The sequence below is a fragment of the Schistocerca piceifrons genome, chromosome 6, assembly GCF_021461385.2.
Source record: "Schistocerca piceifrons isolate TAMUIC-IGC-003096 chromosome 6, iqSchPice1.1, whole genome shotgun sequence".
Taxonomy (NCBI): domain Eukaryota; kingdom Metazoa; phylum Arthropoda; class Insecta; order Orthoptera; family Acrididae; genus Schistocerca; species Schistocerca piceifrons.
The window spans coordinates 170,097,217-170,122,725 of NC_060143.1; the positions used below are offsets into that span (position 1 = coordinate 170,097,217).

General features: G+C 39.1%; 1 protein-coding gene across 2 annotated transcripts in view; it reads right to left on the bottom strand.

Annotated features, from left to right (window-relative positions):
- The window catches only part of LOC124802912 (vacuolar protein sorting-associated protein 16 homolog), a 202,616-nt gene that overhangs the window by 100,436 nt on the left and 76,671 nt on the right, over nucleotides 1–25,509 (bottom strand). For both annotated transcript variants that reach the window (XM_047263982.1, XM_047263981.1), the window contains exon 5: nucleotides 8,746–8,921. In XM_047263982.1, coding sequence (XP_047119938.1) covers nucleotides 8,746–8,921 — 176 coding nt within the window. The remainder of the gene's footprint in view (nucleotides 1–8,745; nucleotides 8,922–25,509) is intronic.

Consider the following 25,509-nt stretch of genomic DNA (forward strand, 5'->3'; position numbering starts at 1 on the left):
GAGCAAAATTTTACTACACTTTCCTATCGGCACCATCTTGAACACCAAAATCATTGTATTCTCCCCTGAGCCAAACAGACCCACAATTGCTGTAACTGTTCCTTGGAGTTCTGGATTCTGGCAATGGAAAGGAGTTGACATCCAAGCTGGTCCCATACATGTTCTTTTGGGGCAGATGTGGAGATGTTGCTGGAAATGGGAGTACCTCAACATCACACACACAGTTCAGAGACACACGTGTCATGTGTGGATGAGGATTGTCCTGTTGTAAAATGGTATGAGATGTAACACAAGAGGATGCAGTATGTCTATGACATACCAATGTGCAGTTGAAGTCCTCTCAATCGCTACCAGCTTTAATGTGGAGTCATAGCCAATAGCTCCCCATACCGTGATACCAGAAGTAGCTCTGCTATACCTCTACACAGCACTGGAAAAATGAGATCTCTCTCCAGGTCACTGTCTTACTTACTGATAATAGTCCCCAGAGTAGCGCATAACTGTGATTCATCACTGAATGCAATGTGATGCCGTTCGTTGGCACTCCATGCTTACCTATCACATCATCATTTCAAATGCAGTTGTTTGTATTGTGGTGTTAATGGCAGCCTATGCATGGGACAGTAATTCCCTAGTCCCACATCAATAGCGTGGGATGACACAGAATATTGCAGGGAGTCCATTACTTATTTTTTGCTGGCAGGCACAGATCTGAGGGGCTACGATTTGCTTGGCACTCAATATAGCGCTCCTCCTTTGTGATGGACATGTGACAAAACAAACTGCTTGGCTGATATGTTGAGCACTATATTGAGGTAAGCAGTGAAGAAATGTTTGTTATTGTGTATGGACAGTCTAGGTGAATCTGGAAGAATGGACAGAGCCACAGCATGAGCGAAGCAGCCGAATACTAGTTTACCTGCAGACAAAGCACGGGCCCGGGGAAAGCCCAAAGCTAACAACCCTGGTGACAAATTAAGTGAATGCCAAGATGGCCTGGCAGCTGAACGTGTTGCAAGAAAAGTATTGTATACCTACAAAAATAACCAAAACTGCCTACAGTTGATGTACAGAAAATATAAGGACATTTCTGGAATTAGCGGAAGCCCTAGAACACAATCTATATCTATACAATGTCTATACAATGTCTTTTATAGAAGCAGTTCATTTTTAAATTTTTATTTATACCACATAATAATCATCAGCAGACATCTTATTAACACATACAACACACCAACAAATAGATCGTGACTTCATTTACATGATAAGCAGGCTCATTGTGTGACATGCATGAAAAAAATTGTTAAATTATTTATAATTTTTAATTAAGCTGCAATAAAATAGAATTTGGCACATGAACACCATTATTTAGCTTCATCAGCATGTTGACACTGCAGTAGAGACTATGATATAATAATTTATGTAAATATGATTAGTTATGTTCATTAAAAAATTAAGAAACTTGCTTTGAGTCTTGTAGTGCCATAGTGATGAATAGTGCATGACAAATAAATGGAATCCGTCAAACTCATACAAATACCTGGGTGTAGCAATCTGTCTGAACATGAAATGTAATTATCACATACGCTCACTTGTAGGTAAGCCAGGTGTCAAATATGATTCATTGACAGGTTACTGGGAACAGGCAGCCAACCTACAAAAGGGGAGCACTTACAAAGCACTCATGTGATCCTAGAATAATGTTCAAGTGGGTTGCGTCCTTAGCAAATAGGACTAATGGGGAAGATTGAACATATTCAAAGATGGACAGCATAATTGTTCACAGGTTTATTTGACTCACAGAAGACAAAGGAAAACTGGGAAACCTAATTTGGCAGATGAAGGGAAATGCCAGTTATCCTACAAAAGCCAACTCATTAAATTTCGAGAACCAGTACTGACACAAAGGTATTTAAGCAGTCATTCTTCCCACACTCCATAAACAATGGCAAGAGAAGAAACTCTAACATACGATACTTTGCTAAGTATGCTCTGCCATGCACTTTACAGTAATTTGCAGAATATGTATGTAGATTTAAGTGTTGAAGAAAGAGGTTCCCAGTCAGAAAAATACAAAATATACAAGTTATGGGAGTGATGCAAAAGATTTTTTCGAGCAATTTAAAAATATTTGAAAGAAGACTGCAAGTTTACTCAGAGGGACAATGGGTTGCATTCAAAAAGAAGAGCCTAGCTTTCAGTTCTAGGGCCCTTACTTTTCCTCTTATTTCTCCGTCATCTGCATCTGAATCTGCCTAGTGCCTTACCTGCATTGTTTGCAGACAACTAACTCTCCTTTTCCAAAATCCATCTCTTCAGGTTGTAAAGCATGTATGAACACAGTGTATACAAGGTTAATTCTGTGGGTAACTTACACAAAAACTATTATTAAACTAAAGTAAAACTGCCCATATGCTTTTTACTGCCTCCAAAAATAACCCAAAGCATATAGAGCCCATACTAATTGATGATGAAACAATACAGCAAGCAAATGAGATAAAATTTCTTGGGGTATTGATTGACAATAACTTATAACGGAATATTCACAGAGAAAAGTTGCTACAGAAATTAAGCAGTGTGTGCTTTGCTTCCCTAATTCTTAGACAGTCCTGTGGTATCTCAAACCTAAAAACAGTTTGTCTTGCTTTAGTACACTCCTTTGACAGCCCATTTTGGATGTCAGGATTTGGAAAAATTTGTGTGATGTGAAAAAGGCTCTTAAAGGTAATGAAGAAGGTGTCTCTGTGTATCATCACTAAGCCTACTTTCAGGGAATTCAAAATACTGCCTGTTCTCTGCATTTATATCTTAAAAACTGTGGCTTTTGTTAATAAGAATTTGCATTTATTTGAGACCAACAGATCTCTTCATGATCATAATAGTCATTATAGTGCAGGCATTCACCTGAATCGTCAAAGACTGACGAAAAGTTTATTTGGTGTAAGAAATATGGGTAGCATGCTTTACTATTAACTATCCCTCTTGTTTAGGGAAAATAGAAATACATTTAGGAATAAAATAAAATATATCTTTCTTACTATTTTTATTCTGTTGATGAATATCTAAAATCCAGTTTGTTATAACAGTTCTTGTACTTCTACTCTACAGTACTACACTATGTATAAATGTATAAGTTTTATATATATAAAAACAAAGATGAGGTGACTTACCGAACAAAAGCGCTGGCAGGTCGATAGACACACAAACAAACACAAACACACACACAAAATTCAAGCTTTTCTCAACAAACTGTTGCCTCATCAGGAAAGAGGGAAGGAGAGGGGAAGACGAAAGGAAGTGGGTTTCCTTCCATTATATTGATATCATTAATTTGTATAAGTTTTATGGAATATTATGTGGTGTCCCACATAAAACTGGTCTGCCTCATTTACTGGTTAATCACCTATAACCAAATTGCTTGTGAAATGGCAACACTGTCTTGAAAGTTGGCTGCACTACATTTTATCGGAAAGTTGAGTGCAGTTGTGTGTTCACACTTAGTGTTGTAAGAAGCTCGTACTGTTGAAGTGTTACAGAAATGGGGCAGTTTGCATTAGAACAGCAAACTGATATTGTGGAGTGTTACATAAAGACAGGCTCCATCGAAGAATGAAAAGAAATGTTTCAAGTGAAGTGATAGGAACTCTCCACAACCAGCACTGTTCAAGAACTGTACAAGGAATGAGAGGCTGTTGGATCCATTCAGAATGTTGAGAGGAATAGGCAACCAACAGTGACGACCCCTGAAACTACAGACAGAATTTGGCTGGACATTAAAAGAAGTCTCTGCAAGTCAATAAGGTGGTTATCGCAGCAGGTTGGTGTATCTCGTATATCATGCCATCATGTACTAAAAGGTATGAAATTAAAAGCCTGTCGTGTGAGTGTGGTGCAAGGGTTGAAATTTGAAGAACAGGGGGTAAAAAAAAAAAAAGAGTTCATTATTGTGACTGACTGTTAACATCATTTGCCAATGGTTATCCTTTGATCCCTTGCTTTACTTCATGTCAGATGAGGCCTGGTTTCATTTGTCAGCCTATGTAAACTCCTAGAATTGCAGATACTGATCAAGGGACAACACACGTATTCTGCACAAAGAATCTCTCTACTGATAGATGATGGTTGTTTGGTGTGCATAGTCCAGCATGTGCTTCATTTGCCCCATGTTTTTTAATTGCACCTTATACTCCATGATATACAAAACAAAGATTACTGCATAATAGGTGTAAAACAAAGTGTAGTGCTTTAGATAGAGACATGCTGAATGAAATGTGCTTGACTGTCAAGAGAGAAATTTGTGATGCCTTCAATGGCTACCATAGCACAATATTGTCAACTGATCTTTCACAGAACCAAAGGAAGTTCTGATCATATGTAGAGGCTGTTAGTGGCACCAAAATTGGTGTCCAGTCCCTTGCAAATGAAACAGGAACTGAAACTGAGGGTAGCAAAGCAAAAGCTGAAATGCTTAACCCCATTTTCAAATGCTCCTTAACAAAGGAAAATACAGAAGAACTGCCCCAATTCAAATAGTGTCAATGGTGTTGAGAAACAGCTCAAATTGTTAAACTGAACAAAGCTCCTGAGCCCCATGGAATCCCTGTCAGATTCTATACTGCATATGTGGCTGAGTTTTCCAACTATGATCTATTGTAGATCCCTCAAACAAAAAACCGTGCTCAGTTCTTGGGAAAAAGCACAGGTCACACCCATCTACAAGAAGGGTATTAGAAGTGATGCACAAAACTACTGTCCAGTTTCCTTGACATTGATTTATTGTAGTATCTTAGAACATATTCTGAGCTCAAACATAATGAGATACCTTGAACAGAATGACCACCTCAATGCCAATCGACATGGATTTCAAAAACATCAATTGTGTGAACCCCAACTCACATTTTTCTCACCTGACATACTGAAAGCTTTGTATCAAGGGAACCAGGTAGTTGCAGTATTTCTTGATTTTGGAAAAACATTTGACTCAGTACCACACCTACACTTATGGTCAAAAGTACAATCGTATGGGGTATCAAGCGAGATTTGTGACTGGACTGAGGACTTTTTGGTAGGGAGGACACAGCATGTTACCTTGGATGGAGACTCATCATCAGATGTAAAAGTAACTTTGGGTGTTCCCCAGGGAAATGTGTTGGGGCCCTTGCTATTCACATTGTACATTGTATATTAATGACCGCACAGATAATATTAATACTAAAATCAGGTTTTTTGCAGATGACTTCTACAATGAAGTACTCTCTGGAAAAAGCTGCCTAAATATTCAGTCAGATCTTGATAAGATTTCAGAGTGGTGCAGAGATTGGCATCTTGCTCTAAATGTTCAGAAATGTACAATAGTGAACTTCACAAACGTAGTAACATATGATCGTAAAATCAGTGAGTCACTGTTGGACTCGGTCAACTCATATAAACACCTGGATGTAATACTTTGTAGCAATACAAAATGGAATGCTTACATAGATTCAGTCGTGGGTAAAGCAGATGGTAGACTTTGTATAATAGGTAGAATACTGGGGAAGTGCAATCAGTCTACAAAGGAGATTGCTTAAAAATCACTTGTGTGCCCAGTTCTAGAATATTGCTCAAGTTTGTGGGACCCATACCAGATACGACTGACGAGGGATGATGAACGTACATGCAGAGAAGGGCAGCACGAATGGCACAGGTTTGTTAAATCCATCGTAGAGTGTGATGGAGATACTGAAAGAACTGAACTGGAAGGCTTTTGAAGACAGACGTAAACCATCCCAAAAAAAATCTGTTAACAAAGTTTCTAGAACCGGTTTTAAATGATGACACAGGAATCATGAGAATAGGATAAGAATAATTACAGCACACACAGAGGAATTCAAACAATCATTCTTTCCACACTCCATACATGAATGGGACAGGAAGAAACCCTAATAACTGGTAGTGCGGGATGTACCCTCAGCCATGCAGCTCATGGTGGTTTGTGGAGTATAAATGTAGCTGTACATGTAAACAGTGCCAGATTTCTAGAGATCTTTGACTACTTCTATGCACAATTAACAGATGCAGACAAGCTGTAAGCAGTATTCCAACAAGATGGAGCAACCAGTCACACATACAACCACAGTAGGTGAACTTGTCAATAGGGGCCTCTGGCCCCCAAGGTCTCCGATCATCATTTTTATTTATGAGGCACACTAAAAAGCAAACTGTATGCTGACAACTGTCACACAATAGACAATCTTAAACGGAACATTAGAAGGGAAATTAACATCATATCTGCAGAATTACATTGTGCTGCCGGTAATGTTATCACACGAAGTCAGCAATGTCTGGATGCCAATACCACCCTCTTTCAGCATCTCTGATAAACAAGTAACTACATGTTTTTTTAATGTTACTATTACCTATTCTTTTTTAGTTAGTTTGTTGTTACTTGAATCTCGGGCGTGTACTGGTTTTATGTGGAACACACTGTATATAACTGGCCTGAGTTGTGCTATGATGATTTTGTATTTTATTTTAAATTTTAAGTGTTGCTAACTTGCAGTTAATTAAGTTTTAGCTGCAAATCTAGTTTGATGAATTTTGCTGTGCTCAGTTATTAATGTATTATATCAGATAGGCCAATCTGTTTAGCAGTGCTGTATAATTTATAGTTTAAAATTTCTATCCTATATTGTAAACTGAATTTTGTTAAAAAATTTATCCTTGTGTGTGAGGTGTGATAAAAAATTAACAGGAATTTTATAATTTTGTGGCCTTCATACAACCAATTTTCATCCCCCCCCCCCCCTCCCCTCTTCCCATTGCTAAACATGTTCCCGATATGTGTTTGCATTTTCAGCTGTTTTGAATATTTAGTTTACTGTAGACAATCAAAGAGGTTACACATTTTCTTGAGTGCTTGGTGAATTCTTCCTTTTAAAAAAGATGGATCAAAGAATATGCATTAAATTTTGCTTGAAAATGGAATAAAGTCCAATATCACATTCGAAACATTGACTGTGGCTTTTGGTGAATCTACTATGATCAAAACAAGAGTTTATGAGTGGTTAAACATTTACAAACATTTCAAAGAGAGTTGAGAAGACACTGAAGATGATGACTAGCACATCAATTACTGACAATACAGAAGTAAAGGAAATGGCCCTGGAAAATCATTATCAGAGAGGTTGCTAATAATGTCAGCCTATCTCTGGCTCATGCTAAGAAATTGTTTTTGGCATTTTGGAGATAAAACATGTAGCAGCAAAATTTGTTCCGAAACTGTTGAATTTCAGGAAAAACAGACATCACTCAGGAACTGCTAAAAGAAGCTGACAATGATCCAGAACTCCTAAAGAAGGTTATAACAGGTGACAAAACATGGCTACACATGTATGATATCAAAACCAAGGCTCTATCATTGCAATGGAAACTGCCTGAAGACCCAAGACAAAAAAAAATTTGACACACTCAATCATATATGAATGATCACTGTTTACTTTAATTACAGTGGGATAGTGCATCATAAGCTCCTGTCTTATGGTCATATGGCCCCCTTCTTTCTATTTCCAAGGCTGTCAAGAGCCATGAAAGGACATTGTTTCGCCACTATTGATGAGATAAAAACAGAATTGTTGAACACTATAACAAAAAGTGATTCCAGAAGTGCTTCCAGAGAATGGAAAAAGTGTTGGCACAAGTGTGTTACCACATATCTGAGGGGGATTACGCTGAAGAGGACAAAGTTGATGTTGATGAATAAATAAAGATTCTTTAAGAAAAACAAAAATTCCCATTACTTTTTGATCACACCTTCTATCCTGTACATGTAAGACTTGGTGGACCACATAAATAAATAATATGTATATATTATTGGTAAAAACAAATGTGTCAACAGGCAAACAGAAAGTCTGCAATAGGTAGGCACCATAGTTCCTATTTTACAGAAATAAGTATGCAATATTCTTTCTGTAAAAGTTTGCAGTAGGCAGATGCCCCAGTTTGTATATTACAGATGTAAGTATGCAATATTCTTTCTGTAATATAGTTGCAAAAGAAATATATTTTGTAAAAATGGAAAGAAAACTGCTGTTTGCAATGTGATTTAATCTGTCTTTTGAAACACCTCATTGTAGGTCGCTTAAGAAGCTTGAATATGATTATATTAAATCTCTCATGAAATTCATGTCTCCTATATATCAGATTTATATAAAAACCACACAGTAGGAGCTAAAGATACTTCTGTGTCTAACAATTGGGGGTGTAGATAGTGACTCAGACCTATGACCTGATGTTAAAGAAAGATATTCATCTTCTCGTTTTCTTTCTTTATAAAGACTGCTTCACATGTACTCTTCGTGCAATAAAATTTATAAAAAGTAGCTACCATATGAAATAATTTACAACCATAACTTCCATATGAAATGACATTTGTCCATTTACACGGGATTGATTGGAAATGTTACAATACATGATTAATAATCTCAAAAATAACTTACATTGACTTTTTGCAAACAAAAAGCTTCTTGAATTTTGTAATTCCTTGCCAAAAATTAATTATTTAATATTTACGTATACAACAAACAAAAACTCTTTTAATCTTGAAACTAACTCGAACAGAATGTGCTCTTATTTTACTGAGATAGTCATTTGTCACCTCAACAGAAACAGAGATACATACATACCATAAACTAAGAAATTAAAAAATTAAGAATACTGACAGGTATTAATAAACTATCAACCACTAACTATTTATCTTTGGAGACATACCATACAAGTTGTCGGGGCTTACAAGGAAATTCTGTGTCCCTTTCAATGTATTTGTCACGTAAGTCAGATGAACCAAGCCATAATTTTCCATCATCAGTAATAAGTGCAACATGACGGTTGTTTTGCGACACTGCCATCTCCACCACTGAACTGTTACCATCAGTCATGTCAAGCATCTATAACAAAACAGTCAATTAATTCACAGCTCATTAAGCATCCCTGTGGAAATTGAAACACTACCATTATTAAAAGATATTTTTATATCCTTCCTAATGATAAGATAAAAGAAAATATTCAAACAGTTAAGGGAGATGAAACTTTAATTGTGATGGGGGACTGTAAATTGATAGCAGGAACAGAAAAAGAAGGAAAAATAATAGAGGAATATAGACAGAGGGAAAGGAATGAATGACAAAACTACTGGTGTAATTCTGCACAGAGCATTCTTTAAGCACTATGAGACACTAGGAGGTCTCATACTGATTACGTAATATAAGACAGACTGTGAAACCCAACATTAAACTGTAAGACACTTCCAAGGGCAGATATGGGCTCTTACCGTAATTTATTGGTTATGAACTGCAGGTAAATTTTTTTAAAAAATGCTAAAAGGTAGGAAATTAAGAAGAAGAGACCTGGATAAACTGAAGTAACCTGAAAGTGTTGGGAGCTGCAGAAGGAACATTAGTCAACATTTGACTGAAATGGGCGAAAGGAACACAATAAAAGACGAATAGGTAGGTTTGAGAGATGAGATAGCGAAGGCAGTGGAGGATCAAACAGGTAAAAACACAGTCTAATGGAAATTTTAGATAACATAGAAGATAATGAATTTAACTTTTGAAAGGAGAAAAGATAAAAATGCAGCAGCTAAAGCAGGTGAAAGAGAATAAACATCTAAAAAAAGAGATCAACAGAAAATGCAAAATTACCAAGCAGGAATGGTTAGAGGACAAATGCAAGGCTATAGAAGCATGCATGACTAGGAGAAAGAAAGATGCTGTCTATAGCAAAATTAAAGAAAAAATAACCAATTGTATGAATATCAAGAGCTCAGATGGGAAAGCAGTACTGAGCAAATAAGGTAAAGCAAAAAGGTGTAAGGAATACACAGAATCACTGTAAATGGGAATACTGTAGACAGGGAAGAGGGGAATAATGAAGGTAAGATGGGGGCAATTATGCTACGAGATGCAGCAAAAGACCTAAGTCGAAACAAGGCCCCAGAGTAGATGAGATTACCTCAGAATTACTGAGATCTTTGGTAGACAGCAAAGCTACTCCACCTGGTGTGCAAGATACATGAGAAAGGTGAAATACCTTCAGACTTCAAGAAGAATGTAGTACTTCATACTCTACAGAAGGCTAGTGCGGGTGCTGATAGGAGCAACTACTATTGAACCACCTGTTTAAGTCATAGTTGCAGAATACTGACATGAATTATTTACAGAAGAATGGAAAAACTGGTACAAGTCAATCTCAGGGAAGATCAGTTTGGTTCCGGAGGAATGTACAAAGACACGAGGTAACTCTGACCCAACACTAATCTGAGTAAGATAGGTTAAAAAAAGGTAAACCTATATTTATAGTAGTTGTAAATTTAGAGAACGTTTTTTGAAAGTCTGAAGGTAGCACGGATAAAATGCAGACAGCTATAAGTTACCTATAACTTGTACACAAACCAGACTGCAGTTGTAAGAGTCAAAGGAGATAAAATGGAAGACGTGGTTGAGGAGGGAGTGAGACAGGGTTGCAGCCTCTCTCTGATGCTTTTTGGTCTGTGCTCTGAGAGAGCCGTGACGAAAGCCAAGGAGAAATTTGGAAAGGGAATTAAAGATAAGGGAGAACAAACAAAAACTTTGAGAACTGTCGATGAAATTTTAATTCCATTTGAGATGGTACAGTGCTTAGAAGTGCAGTTGTACAAAATGGAAAGCATCTTGGAAGAAGGCTACACGATGAACATCAAAAAAGTAAAACAAGTGTAATGGAATGTAGCCGAATTAAATTAGAGGATGCTGAGGGAATTGTGTACTTTAAGAAACGAGACACTAAAAGATAGTAGATGAGTTTTGCTATTTGGGCAGCAAAAGAACTGACAATGGCCAAAGTAGAAAGCATATGAAATGAGGAACACATTTAGATGAATTTAAATGCTAGGAACTCCATTTAAAATATATTTTTCTGGAGTTTAGCCTTGTACAGGAGTGAAACATGGATGATGAGCAGTTCAGACAAGAAGAGGATAAAAGCTTTTGAAATGTGATGCTGTAGAAGAATGCTGAAGATTGGATGGGTTGGTTGAATAACTAATGAGGAGGTGCTAAATCCTATTGGAGAAAAACGACATTTCTGGCAAAATTAGGCTAAAAGAAGGAATCAGTTGATAGGACTCATCCTCAAGGAACCAACAATTTTATAATGGAGGGCAATGCGGAAGGTAACAATTGAGAGGGAGATCTAGGCATGAACACAATAAGCAGCTTGAGGTGGACATAGGTTGCTTGAGAGAAGAGGGTTGTACAGAATTAACTAGTGTGTAGTGCTGCATTAAACCAGCCTTAAAACTGAAAACAATGATGACAACAGTATAATAGCTGAAAAGTCTGAAAGGAACATAACATTATGAGGAAAACAACCACTAATCACATACAAGAAGTTGTACTAAGCAATGGAGAGGCACATAAATAAGATGACAAAATATAAACTGAACCTAAATTGTTTCTTATCATTTCTTAAAACTTGGTATGAAACCAAGGACAGAAGTCCATAAAGAAGAGACTAACATAAAGTTTAAACTAAAAACTGAACAATCACCCACACGGAAAAGTATTATCTGAGAGGTTTAGGTTGGAGCCTAGACAATATTTAATGCACACGCAAAAGTCGTTTCATTATCAGCTAATATAGACGGTAGCTCCTCATGTATACAGAAGCCTTCTGATGAGAATATAGAATAGTGTTGCCATAATCATTGAGTGTGTGTGTGTGTGTGTGTGTGTGTGTGTGTGTGTGTGTCTTGTGATAGAAAAAGAGCTATTGCTCAAAAGTTAGAGTGATTGCTGTTTTCAGTAACATGTTTCTGTGCTCCACACATCGAACTGCTATAAGAGAGTGGTTGTCTTTCCCTTACTTTATGTAAATATAGTTTTTTTTAATGTAGCTAACGTGATTCCAACATGTGAATAAGTTAACTAAAAAGCTCAGTTCTGTCCACTTTGCACTTAGAAAACTCTCTCATCATGTTGACCTGCAGATTGCTAGCATACTCTGTACTTTCACGCAATAGTCTCCCTATGGCATAATCTTTTGGGGCAATGCTGCCAAGGAGTAAAAAGATCAGTGGAAAAAATGTTTCTATTTGAGCACAAAAAGGGCGAATACGCTCCTGTTTACTGAAAGACTGACTGAAAAGAGGAATATCAGCTGCCTCATGCTGCCTACATCAAGCATCTTTAAAAATTTTCCAAAAAATTTTGACATGAGAACATATTTGCACTTTTTAACATGCAACTCACCCCTCACACCCATAAGCTCCCATAACTGTAACTCACCACACCCAATAATCGATCACTGTAAGTCGATCAGACCCATCCACTCCCACTTGGCCACTCTCTCTCATCCATTCAGGCCAACTCATTGTCATTATCTCTTCATGTGTCTCTAACTGTCACTGTCCACCACGTCATAGCCACAGTTTCCTTTGTTCTATCCTATCAATACTGTCCCCTCTCACTGTCACTGTCTCCCTCTTCCAATTCATTCATTCACTCCCATGCTACTGTCTCTTTCCATTGTCACTATCTCTCTTTTCCTCACAGTCATTGTCAACTTTTTCTCATTATCGCTGACGCTCACTCATTTCTAAGTTTCTTTGAGTCATCAGTCTTCTGCGGCCCACCACAAATTCCTCTCCTGTGCCAACCTTTTCATCTCAGAGGAGCACTTGCAACCTATGTCCTCAATTATTTGCTGGATGTATTCCAATCTCTGTCTTCCTCTACAGTTTTTGCCCTCTACAGTTCCCTCTAGTACCACGGAAGTCATTCCCTGATGTCTTTAACAGATGTCCTATCGTTCTGATCCTTCTCCTTGACAGTGTTTTCCTCATATTCCTTTCCTCTCTGATTCTGCACAAAACCACCTCATTCCTCACCTCATCAGACCACCTAATTCTCAATGTTCGTCTGTAGCACCACATCTCAAATGCTTCGGTTCTCTTCTGTTCCGGTTTTCCCACAGTCCATGTTTCACTACCATGCAATGCTGTTCTCCAAAGGTACATTCTCAGAAATTTCTTCCTCAAAGTAAGGCCAATGTTCAATACCAATAGGCTTCTCTTGGCCACGAATACCCTTTATGCCAGTGCTAGTCTCCTTTTGACATCATTGGCTATTTTGCTGCCTTCGAAGCACAATTCCTTAACTTCATCTACTTCATGACCATCAATCCTAATATTAATTTTCTCGCTGTTCTCGTTTCTGCTACTTCTCATTACTTTTGTCGTTCTTCAATTTACTCTCAGTCCATATTCTGTACTCATTGGACTGTTCATTCTATTCAGCACATCATATAATTCTTCTTCACTTTCACTCAGGATAGCAATGTGATCAGTGAATCATTTCATTTCATTAATATCCTTTCACCCTGTATTTTAACTCCACTTCTGAACCTTTCTTTGATTTCCATCACTGCTTCTTCAGTGTACAGATTGAAAAGTAGGGGCGAAAGACTACATCCCTGTCTTACACCCCTTTTAATCCAAGCATTTCGTTCTTGGTTGTCGACTCTTTATTATTCTCTCCTTGCTCCTTTACATATTGTTTATTACCCCTCTCTCCCTGAAGACAGATTACCCCTATTTTTCTCACAATTTCGAACATCTTGCACCATTTTACACTGTTGAATGCTTTTTGCAGATCTAGTTTCTACTTCTCTTGATTTCTCTCCCAGTGGCATAGTCTCCTTCATTCTTATCCTAGCACAGTTCCATCACTGTCAACTATGTTCCACTACCACTATGTCCCACTCTTTCTCCTGCACTGCGCCTGTTTCTTTCACTCTTCCTATATCACAACCCCCGTCTATTACCTTACAGTATTTATTGCCGCAAGCTCTTTCCCACTGACACTCTCTCTTTCTCTCTCAAAATAGCAAAGGGAAAATGTTCGCATGTCAACATTTTTCGAACATTTTTTTAAAAGTGCCGAAGAACGTGGAATGAGGCAGCTCGCACCCCACTTTTCAGTCAAAGCCTTTTAAACAGTGGCATATTTCCCACTTTGTGCTCTAATAGTAGCATTTTTCTGCTGGTTCCCTTCTTTTTCCCTGCTACAGTAGGGCATTTCACTCATACATGAAAAGTACTTAATGGATCAGTAAAATTTTGATAGTTTACTTACGTGAAACTGAAGTAATATAGAACTATATAATTTTACACCTCAGATCAGATTTTATGTGCACAAAAATAATGTTTAAGTGCTTCAGTACAACAACAACACGGGATTCCCAGAACCCTTCTGCTGATTATGGAAACACTTTGCAGTATATTTCTCCATGCTAAATCGCTTTATAAACTACATTTTGTCCTCATACCAGATTTTATGTGCATATTTTACATGTACAAATAGGTAACTTTTAAACTCCGTATCTCAGAAACAGAGATTTCAAGAAAATTTTCAAGGTTGTTCTGGATAGGGATCTAAGGAATACATCATAAAAATTACAGCCATTCACTGAACGTAGTGATCTTGGACCCTACAGCTCAGTTTTGGTACCCAAACACCATGTTTTTCACATTTTTTCAGGAATGGCACTCGAACTAAATGGTGGCCCTGTAAGTCCCTTAAGGCACACCACTGACCACATCTAAAACAAAAAGAACCAAATGATTTTCTCCATTTGCCTAATCTAGAGGAAGTGTGCAATACTAAAACTTTGGCCCTGTATTGTAGGATAGTTAAAGTAAGACGATCCTTCAATTGGGTACACAAATCGTCCATAACGCAAGGGCTATCCGAAACACTTGACCCTCTATCACCAACTGAATCCAGTGTATGAACACCAAAAAATCTAAGTTTTATGCATAGCATTTCAGAACATAGGTAGTACATACTCTCATATGAGCTGTGATACTGAAGAGACTCAGCATTTGACTCACCATGAGCCATAGGCACCCTTGCATATCAGAGGTTGTCCCCCTTTTGGACCTCTGGCAGGGACTACTCAGGAGGACATTGTTATCAGGAGAAAGAAAATGTGTTCTATGGATTGGAGCATGGAATGTCAAGTCCCTTAGGGAAATTGATAGGTTGAAGTTAGATATAGTGGGAATTAGTGAAGCTCAGTGGCAGGAAGAACAAGACTTCTGGTCAGGTAAATAGGTAAATAACCTAAGGACATCACACACATCCATGCCCAAGGCAGGATTCGAACCTGCGACCGTAGCGGTCGTGCGGTTCCAGACTGTAGCGCCTTTAACCGCTCGGCCACTCCGGCCGGCGAGCTAAGAGAGACACAAAGCCCACGCCTAGCACAGTAGTATAAGTTTACATGCCAACTAGCTCTGCAGATGATGAAGAGATTGAAGAGATGTATAATGAGATAAAAGAAATTATTCAGATAGCGAAGGGAGATGAAAATTTAATAGTCATGGTGGACTGGAATTTGATAGCAGGAACAGGAAAAGAAGGAAAAGTAGTAGGTGAATATGGAATGGGGGTAAGGAATGAAAGAGGAAGTTGCCTGTTAGAATTTTACACACAGCACAACTTAATTATACCTAACAATTGGTTTAAGAATCTTGAAAGAAGGTTGTATATGTGGAGGAGGCCTGGAGACACTGGAAGGTTTCAGACAGATTATATAATGGTAAGACAGATATTTAGGAACCAGATTTTAAATTGTAAGACATTTCCAGGCACAGATTTGGACTCTGGCCACAATCTATTGGTTATGAACTGCAGATTAAAACTGAAGAAACTGCAAAGAGGTAGGAATTTAAGGAGATGGGACCTGGATAAACTGAAAGACCAGAGGTTGTAGAGTGTTCCAGAGAGAGCATTGGGGAACAACTAACAGGAAGAGGGGAAAGAAATACAACAGAAGAATAATGGGAAGCTTTGAGAGATGAAATAGTGAAGGCAGCAGAGAACCGAGTAGGTAAAAAGATGAGGCTTAGTAGAAATCTTGGGTAACAGAAGAGATATTGAATTTAATTGATGAACTGAGAAAATATAAAAATGCAGTAAATGAAGCAGGCAAAAAGGAATACAAACGTCTCAAAAAAGAAATTGACAAGAAGTGCAAAATGGCTAAGCAGGGACGACTAGAAGCATATATCACTAGGGGTAAGGTAGATACTGCCTACAGGAAAATTAAAGAGACCTTTGGAGAACAAAGAACCACTTATATGAATATCAAATGCTCAGATGGAAAACAGGTTCTACGCAAAGGAGAGAAAGCAGAAAGGTGGAAGGAGTATATAGAGCATCTATACAAGGGTGATGTGCTTGAGAGCAATATTATGGAAATGGAAGGAGACATTGATGAAGGTGAAATGTGAGATATGATACTGTATGAAGAATCCAAAAGAGCACTGAAAGACCTAAGTCGAAACAAGGCCCGGGGAGTAGACAACATTCCATTACAACTACTGACAGCCTTGGGAGAGCCAGCCCTGACAAAACTCTACCATCTGGTGACCAAGATGTATGAGGCAGGTGAAATACCCTCACACTTTATGAAGAATATAATAATTCCAATCCCCAAAAAAAGCAGGTTTTGACAGGTGTGAAAATTACTGAACTATCAGCTTAATAAGTCACAGCTGCAAAATACTGACACAAATTCTTTACAGACGAATGGAAAAACTGGTAGAAGCTGACCTGGGGGAAGATCAGTTCAGATTCTGTAGTAATGTTGGAACATGTGAGGCAATACTGACCCTATGACTTATCTTAGAAGATAGATTAAGGAAATGTAAACCTACGTTTCTAGCATTTGTAGACTTAGAGAAAGCTTTTGACAATGTTGACTGTAATACTCTCTTTCAAATTCTAAAGGTGGCAGGGGTAAAATACAGAGAGCGAAAGGCAATATACAATTTGCACAGAAACCAGATGGCAGTTATAAGAGCCGAGGGACATGAAAGAGAAGCAGTGGTTGGGAAGGAAGTGAGACAGGGTTGTAGCCTCTCCCAAATGTTATTCAACCTGTATATTGAGCAAGCAGTAAAGGAAACAAAAGAAAAGTTGGGAGTAGGTATTAAAATCCATGGAGAAGAAATAAAAACTTTGCAGTTTGCCACTGACATCATAATTCCATCAGAGACAGCAAAGGACCTGGAAGAGCTGTTGAACAGAATGGACAGTGTCTTGAAAGGAGGATAGAAGATGAACAGCAACAAAAGCAAAATGAAGATAGTGGAATGTAGTCGAACTAAATCAGGTAATGCTGAGGGAATTAGGTTAGGAAATGAGACATTTAAAGTAGCAGATGAGACGTTATTTGGGGAGCAAAATAACTGATGACGGTCGAAGTAGAGAGGATATCAAATGTAGACTGGCAATGGCAAGAAAAGTGTTTCTGAAGAAGAGAAATTTGTTAACATCGAGTATAGATTTAAGTTTCAGAAAGTCTTTTCTAAAAGTATTTGCATAGAGTGTAGCCATGTATGGATGTGAAACATGGGCGATAAATAATTTAAACAAGAAGAGAATAGAAGCTTTCAAAATAGGGTGCTACAGAAGAATGCTGAAGATTAGATGGGTAGATCATGTAACTAATGAGGAGGTACTGAACAGAATTGGGGAAAAGAGGAATTTGTGGCACAATTTGAACCGAAGAAGGGATCAGTTGGTAGGACATGTTCTGAGGCATCAAGCAATCACCAATTTAGTATTGCAGGGCAGTGTGGAGGGTAAAAATCATAGAGGGAGACTAAGAGACGAATACACTAAACAGATTCAGAAGGATGGAGGGTGCAATAGTTACTTGGAGGTGAAGTAGCGTGCACAGGATAGAGTAGTATGGACAGCTGCATCAAACCAGTCTCTGGACTGAAGACCACAACAACAACAGCAAATTCAATTTGGCATTACATTTAGCAATGGAAAAAACAGGGTCTTGTCAATTGATGTATGGAAATGATAAAAAAATCTGACTGATGAAATGCAAAATCTTTATAAAACATTTTAATAGAAGAGGAAATTTGGATACACACATGAGCTGGAAATTAATCAGCACTCTTTAGGTGTTCCAATATGATGTGACATCCAAAAAAAGAAGTTCCAACCAGGAAGCAATTCCAAGGAAATGGTAACTTGTTGATTCCATTTCAATCAGCATGTCACTAACACAACTGCAGCAATAAAATATGGAAGAACAGATAATGCTGAATGTTATACAACAATATCTTTGCTACAAGTAATCAATGAAATAAGGAAAAATAGCCAAAAACTTACCCTCAGTTATCATAATGACAATGCCACCTGCCACACAGTGCATCAAATAATTGATTATTTTATGGGAAAAATCAAATTAATGTTTCATTGTGTTAGTTACCTAATAGTTTATATCTAAAAACAAAGATGATGTGACTTACCAAATGAAAGTGCTGGCAGGTCGACAGACAAACAAACGAACACAAACATACACACAAAATTCAAGCTTTCGCAACTAACTGTTGCCTCATCAGGAAAGAGGGAAGGAGAGGGAAAGACGAAAGGATGTGGGTTTTAAGGGAGAGGGTAAGGAGTCATTCCAATCCCGGGAGCGGAAAGACTTACCTTAGGGGGAAAAAAGGACGGGTATACACTCGCACACACACATATATCCATCCACACATATACAGACACAAGCAGACATATTTAAAGACAAAGAGTTTGTCTTTAAATATGTCTGCTTGTGTCTGTATATGTGTGGATGGATATGTGTGTGTGTGCGAGTGTATACCCGTCCTTTTTTCCACCTAAGGTAAGTCTTTCCGCTCCCGGGATTGGAATGACTCCTTACCTTCTCCCTTAAAACCCACATCCTTTCGTCTTTCCCTCTCCTTCCCTCTTTCCTGATGAGGCAACAGTTAGTTGCGAAAGCTTGAATTTTGTGTGTATGTTTGTGTTCGTTTGTTTGTCTGTCGACCTGCCAGCACTTTCATTTGGTAAGTCACATCATCTTTGTTTTTAGATATATTTTTCCTACGTGGAATGTTTCCCTCTATTATTACCTAATAGTTTCTTTTCTTCCCTTATGTCAAACAAGAAATCCATAGATAGTCACTTTAATCACGTTAAGAAGCTGTTGAACCTCTTTGAAAATGTATTTCTGAGGCATCATCAGAGCAGAAAAACTGTTCCCATAATTGGTTTGAACCCATGCAAAACAGTATAGTTTTTAAAGATGAATATTTTCAGAAACAATAAAACAATTTGTATCAAAAATGATTTCTTTCATTGCTTTTGTACATAGTTAAGAGGCGATGCTTTTATTAGGTGACACTTGCACCAGAAAGCCTACAGTGCAGCCACAGTTGTGTCACACTGTTTATGATGGTACAATACTGCTGTATGATGCTACTAGTGCTCCGGCTATAGGTTAACGCAGGTGCTGCAGTGATGTTATTGAATTCTCAAACCTATGAGAGTTGGTGATGCTGATGTTGAGAACTTGTTCAGGATGGACACATTTCAGGAATTTGGATTTTCTATCACCAACTCAGTTCACCTTTTGTCCAATAAGGTACTGTATTCTCAATTGGAAACACTGTGTGAGGAGTTTTCAGGTCTTTTTTTGGAAAGTACAGGGTGTGAATTTTTCTGCTCATATTTCTTTGAAACCCATAGCTCTGCTTAGTTTTTATTGTGTGCATCCTATTCCTGTCACCCTGAAAGATAAAGTGAAAGCAGAACTGGACAGACTTCAATCTCTAGGAGAACTGCAATCTGTTATGGCTAGGTTCTCTCCAGACCGGCACATAGTTTTGGCGATTGATACCTCACAGTGCAGCCTCGGCACAGTCCTAGTGCACCAACATGCCGGTAGCTCTGAATGACCTGTTGCTTTTGCCTTTAAATCTCTCACTCTAGCCCAGCAGTGTAACTTTCAGGTGGAAAAAGAGACTCTTGCCATAGCCTATGCTCTCCAGAAATTACATGTTTTTTGTTTGGCTCCAAGTTTCACCTTATTCCTGACCATAAACCCTTAGTTTCCTTGTCCCTCACACTTCCTTGCCTGAAAAGGCGGCACACCATCTACAATGCTGGTGCCGTTCTTCTCTTGCCACAATTATGAAATCCACTTTAAACCTAGACATGCCAATGTGAGCACCTTGTCCCACCTTCCTGTGGGTCTTGACCCCAACTTTGATTACGAAGAACTGCTTTGCTTCTATCTTTATATTGAAATGCAGACTGCGGTCGAGGGTTTTCCAATTACAAGCTCTCACACGGCAGCTGTCGTTACTCTGACCTGGTTCTGCACCAGGTGGTTCGGTTTATTCAAAGGACTGGCCACACAAACTGCCGGGTCTGTTTTTGATGGTGTTTTGTTGTTGTCCATGGAAGAACTCTCTCCCAGAGTAGTAATTCCCACCACGTTATGGCATGAGGGTCTATGCATTCTCCACCACAGCTATCGGGCAGTTTCACACACTAAACTGTCAGCTAGGAGACATGTGTTTTGGACCTAGATTGGTGGCGAAATTGTCCATTTTGTCACAGCTTGTGAGCACTGTGCCTGACAACAGGCACCTTCCAAGACATCTCTGCCCCCTGTCCCACTCCACACCAGCTATGCGAATGCATTCATATAGACTTTACGAGTCCCTTCTTGAATTCCTGTTGGCTCTTGGTTGTGGATGCATTTGCCCAGTTTCCTTACATTCTCCAGTGTGTCTCAACATTGGTTGAGATCACAACTCTCACGCTTTTGAAGGTTTCTCTATTGAGGTGTTGCCTTGCATCTTATTTCCGATACAAGGCCCCACTTCATTTCTCATACCTTTCTTCGCATCATTGCATTCATCATGTTACAGCTCTGACATTCCACCCTCAGGCGAATGGTGAGGTGGAATAAGTAGTGAGTAAGTTCAAGTCCCAAATGAAAAAGTTTTTTTATGAGTTCTTCACCAGATGACACCCTTCTCCATTTTGTGAGCACCTATCACTTCACATCTATGAGAGAGCAGAGCCGGGTTGAGTTGTTTCACAGCTGACAGCCACGCATGCTCCTCCAGCTTCTGCAGCATGCACCACACCCACCGTGGGAAGGTTCACCCGGTCACTCTGAACTGCAATCGCTGGTGTGGGCATATTGGCTTGGTCACCAGCTCAAGAGGATACTGACCGCTTTTGTCTGCCACCAGACGCCATCTTTGTGACATCCTTGCAGCCAATGGGCTGGTAGAAAGCCACTTTGATCAGTTGCACTCCCACAAGCCACCAGAAGCTACTGGTTCAAGGGTGAAGCCCCCTTCACCACAGCCTGCACCACCGCCCTCCACTTCAAGTCCGTCTTCGCCTGCTATGGAGATGCCCCCTCCCATTGGCTGCCTCCTGAACATGCGGCACCCTGGGGTTCTGGTTTTGTGGTGCCAGACACTGGTCCGTGTTCAGCATCGCATCTGTTGCCGCAACCTGCTGTTCTGATCACCTACACCGGCCCCCTTGTCATCATCATCTCAGCCGTTGTTGCCGGTGGGTCCACTAGGACCTGCGTGCTGATGACAATGCAATGCAGATATAGTGATGGCACCCTCCTCTGTGGTGCTGTTGTCAGGTGCCACACGGGACCACTGCCCTCGAGTGCACCCATGTCTCTGAATGTTCTGGCACTATGTTCAGTGCCCACTTGGTACATTGTCCCATCCCTACCGTAGACACCAGCTACCACCACTCCATATCCGTTGGATATGTCTCTTGTTGTGCTGTTGCCATCTCCTCTGTCACCTGGGAATCCTTTTCGCATGAGGGAGAGGTGTGCTGTATCTTGCTACTAGTGAATGTGAGTGTGAGTGCACCGAGCATAGTCTCACACACTAAATCAACCACCAACTGCATCTGCTTGGGCCTGACACTAGAGGCTGCATGTATGAAGTGCTGTATCTTGCTACTAGTGAATGTGAGTGTGAGTGCACCGAGCATAGTGTCACACACTAAATCAACCACCAACTGCATCTGCTTGGGCCTGACACTAGAGGCTGCATGTATGAAGTGTGTGCAAGGCACAGTCTCCACCACACCATCTACTGGCGACTCGTGCCTACATACACATGGAACAGCGCTAATCCACTCTCACTATGTTCTTTTAGATCATAGCGCTCCCTAATGAGTTCTGTGTATTGTTTATGTTGTAACTTCTGTATGATTATTTTGTCTTGTTACATATGGAGTCACATGAGGTTATTGTTCAGAAGTTTGTTAATAAAGCCATATTTGAGTTACTTGGATCATTATGTGTATTACTTGGTTACCTTCTAAGCCTACACCAAATGCAATTAAAGTGTTGCTTGTATTCAATCATCCAGACAAGGCAGTGGATGAGCATTCATTACAATGCTTTTTACATGGAGCTAGTTAGAACAATACAACAATAATTACTTGTGTAGTCTCCACCAGGTATGTGGAGGGGAATGACAACAGCTGCTTCCTACAGGTCAGGAAACTGCTGTTCTTCATACATTGTTGTTGTTCTTGTTGTTGTCATCGTCTTCATCATGAACGATGATTTCATGCACCTTTCCACACTATTCTATCCTCTGCAAGCCCCTTCATCTCTGAATAACTACTGCAACCAACATCCACTTGAACCTGCTTACTACATTCATCCCTTGTTCTGACTCTACAGTTTTTACTGCCTAAACTTCCCTCCAGTAACAACCTGATAATTCTTTGAACCCTTGCAATATGTCCTACCAACTGATCCCTTCTTTTAGTCAAGTTGTGCCATAAATTTGTTTTCTCCCCAGTTTGATTCAGTTCCTGCACACCACTTATGCAATCTACCCATTTAAAATTCATCATTCTTCTACAGCACTACATTTCAAAGTTTCTATTTTCTTCCTGTCTGGAATGCTTACAATCCACATTTCATTTTCGTACAATGCTACTCTCCAGATAAATACCTTCAGAAATGACTTCCTAACACTTAACTAATTCCACTTTTTCAGAAATGCTTTCAGAAATAGCCAGTCTGCATTTTATATTCTCTCCAATTAAGCCACCATCAGCTGCACTGTTGATCAAACAGTGAAGCCCATCTACTATTTTCCTTGTTCCATTTCCTGATCTAATTCCCTCAGCACACCCTAATTTAATTCAATTACTTTTTTTTTTTTTTTAACTTTGTCCTACAAGCTCTTTTCAAGACATTATCCATTACGTTCAACTGCTCTTTCAAGTCCTACAATGTCATCAGCAAATTTCGAAGGTTTCATTTCTTCTTCCTGAATTTTAATTACTTCTCCATTTTTTTTCTTTGGTTTCCTTCAGCGTTTGCTCGATGTACAAATTGAATAACATTGGGATATAACCCCATCTAATTTCTTTCTCAACTATTCCTTCCCTTCCATATCCTTTGATTCTCCTAACTGCAGTCTGGTTTCAGTACAAGCTGTGTATAACATTTTGCTCCCTGTATTTTATCCCTGCTCCTTTCAACTCTTCAAAACAAGTATTCCAATCAATACTTTTATAAGCTTTCTCTACATCTACAAATGCTATAAACATTTGTTTGCCTTTCTTTAACACATCTTCCAAGGTAAGTTGTTTGTCAGTATTCCTTCAAGTCTCCAGAACCGAAACTGGTCTTCCCAATGTCAGCTACTACAAGTTTATTCATCCTCCTGTAATTAATTTGGGTAAGCATTTTGCAACAATGACTTATTAAACTGATAATTCAGTAATATGCTATACCTGTTAGTGCCTGCTTTCTTAGAAATTGGAATTATTGAACTTCTTTAAGTCTGAGGGTATTTTGCCTGTTTCGTATATCTTATACAACAGGTGGAATAGTTTTGTCATGGCTGGCTCTCCCAAAAATCTCAATAATTATGAAGGAATCTCATCTACTCCAGGGGTCCATTCTGACTTAGCTCTTTCAGTGCTCTGTCAAATTCTTGTTGCAGATCATATCTCTCATCTCGTCTTCATCTACATTCTCTTCCCTTCCTATAACATGGTTTAAAACTCATTGATGATGTAGAGCCCTACTAAATATTCCTCCCACCTTTCAGATTCCCTTCTTTGCTTCATATATGAAATTACAAATAACAGCAAAGGTTTCCTTGGTATTTGTGGAGAGGTGCAACATGCCTTTATGAATTTTGTAATGACTTTGTGCCACATTAAGTTTCGCACACCAAACCAAATCCAGCCCCAGCACTGACAGAGGGCATTTATATATATCATTGGCAAAACTCTGACTTTACAACAGCTCCACTCAGTGAGCCTTCAAATATAATGGAAAGCTACATCCTGACTGAGGGTAGCCGTATCGCAAGTAAAAATCCGTGCTATGCTCTGAAAAATGTCTAATTGCCGATCCAGACAACACAGTTCCTTGTTACAGTATTAATAGGACGTGTTGCATTCTGGATTTAAATCCTGTTGACAGTATCTTCGATAACCATTGGCTTGGTGGAACAATTTAAAGACTTTGAGAATTCTTCTCACTGTCTCACTAGCTCTTGTATATAGGAAAGTAGTATCTGTCTGGCTCTCCTCTCCAGCTGGTCTCCTTTTAGAGTGAGTGTTACTGCTCTCAGATGCCATACATATCCAGTAGTGGGTGTTTTCCCACAAAAGATTGGAAATCGTTTTCTTCACATGAGGAACTACGAGTACAAAAAGTGACTCCAGCAGAGGCCCACACATCAAAGCAAGTCCGGTGGCGCAGCACTTGTTCAACAGACTGCCTGCCAAGAGTGCTTTCATGGTGAAGCTGTCATTCCCATTGGCACATAGTGCATCATGAGGGGGAGACTACTACTGCTTCTTCATACAGTTTGCAATTATCCTCACAGACCAGACAGACAGACAGACAGACAGACAGACAGATCAGACAGTAGATTACGCTATTCAAGGCACAATATTTTACCATCGCAAATAATATTAGTCAAGATGGCTTGTCCAAACCTTTGGTAATACAGGATCAGTCCCCAGCAAAGGAATATCAAGTTTGTCAAATCTGAAATTAGCCACTAGAAGCTGAGCTCCGTGAGGTCGCCACCCTTTAGCAACACCCAAAAGGTAACTATAGCTAATGGAATTTTATGGCTGTAGCAAATTTTATCCCCTTCACACACACACACACACACACACACACACACACACACACATGTTGCACAGTCCTTATGGTCACAGTTAAAAATAGTTCACTTTTTGACCAAGATCTTCAGCTTATTGCCTGTGCCTGCAGCCCATCTATCTACATCAAGGACACTTATCTCTGTCCCATTCCTGTTCTGGTGGTTACCATGAATCTGTTGTTTATTACATCTTTAGTCAACACTGTTGTCTTTCCTCATTTAATAAGTTATGTGAATGTTAGGATAAATCAAATTACAGCTTGAAAACAACAAAAATGTTTGTTGTTGTTGTTGTTTATTGCCAAATTTTCATCATTCTTTCATGGGACAGCAATGAACAACTGAGCATTACATAAGAAAGTGCAACAATTTGTAAACACTGACTATGAAGACCAAACTGCTATAAAATGACAATGCTACAGCTCATACAGTCAACAACACCATGACTCTTTCAAGCAATG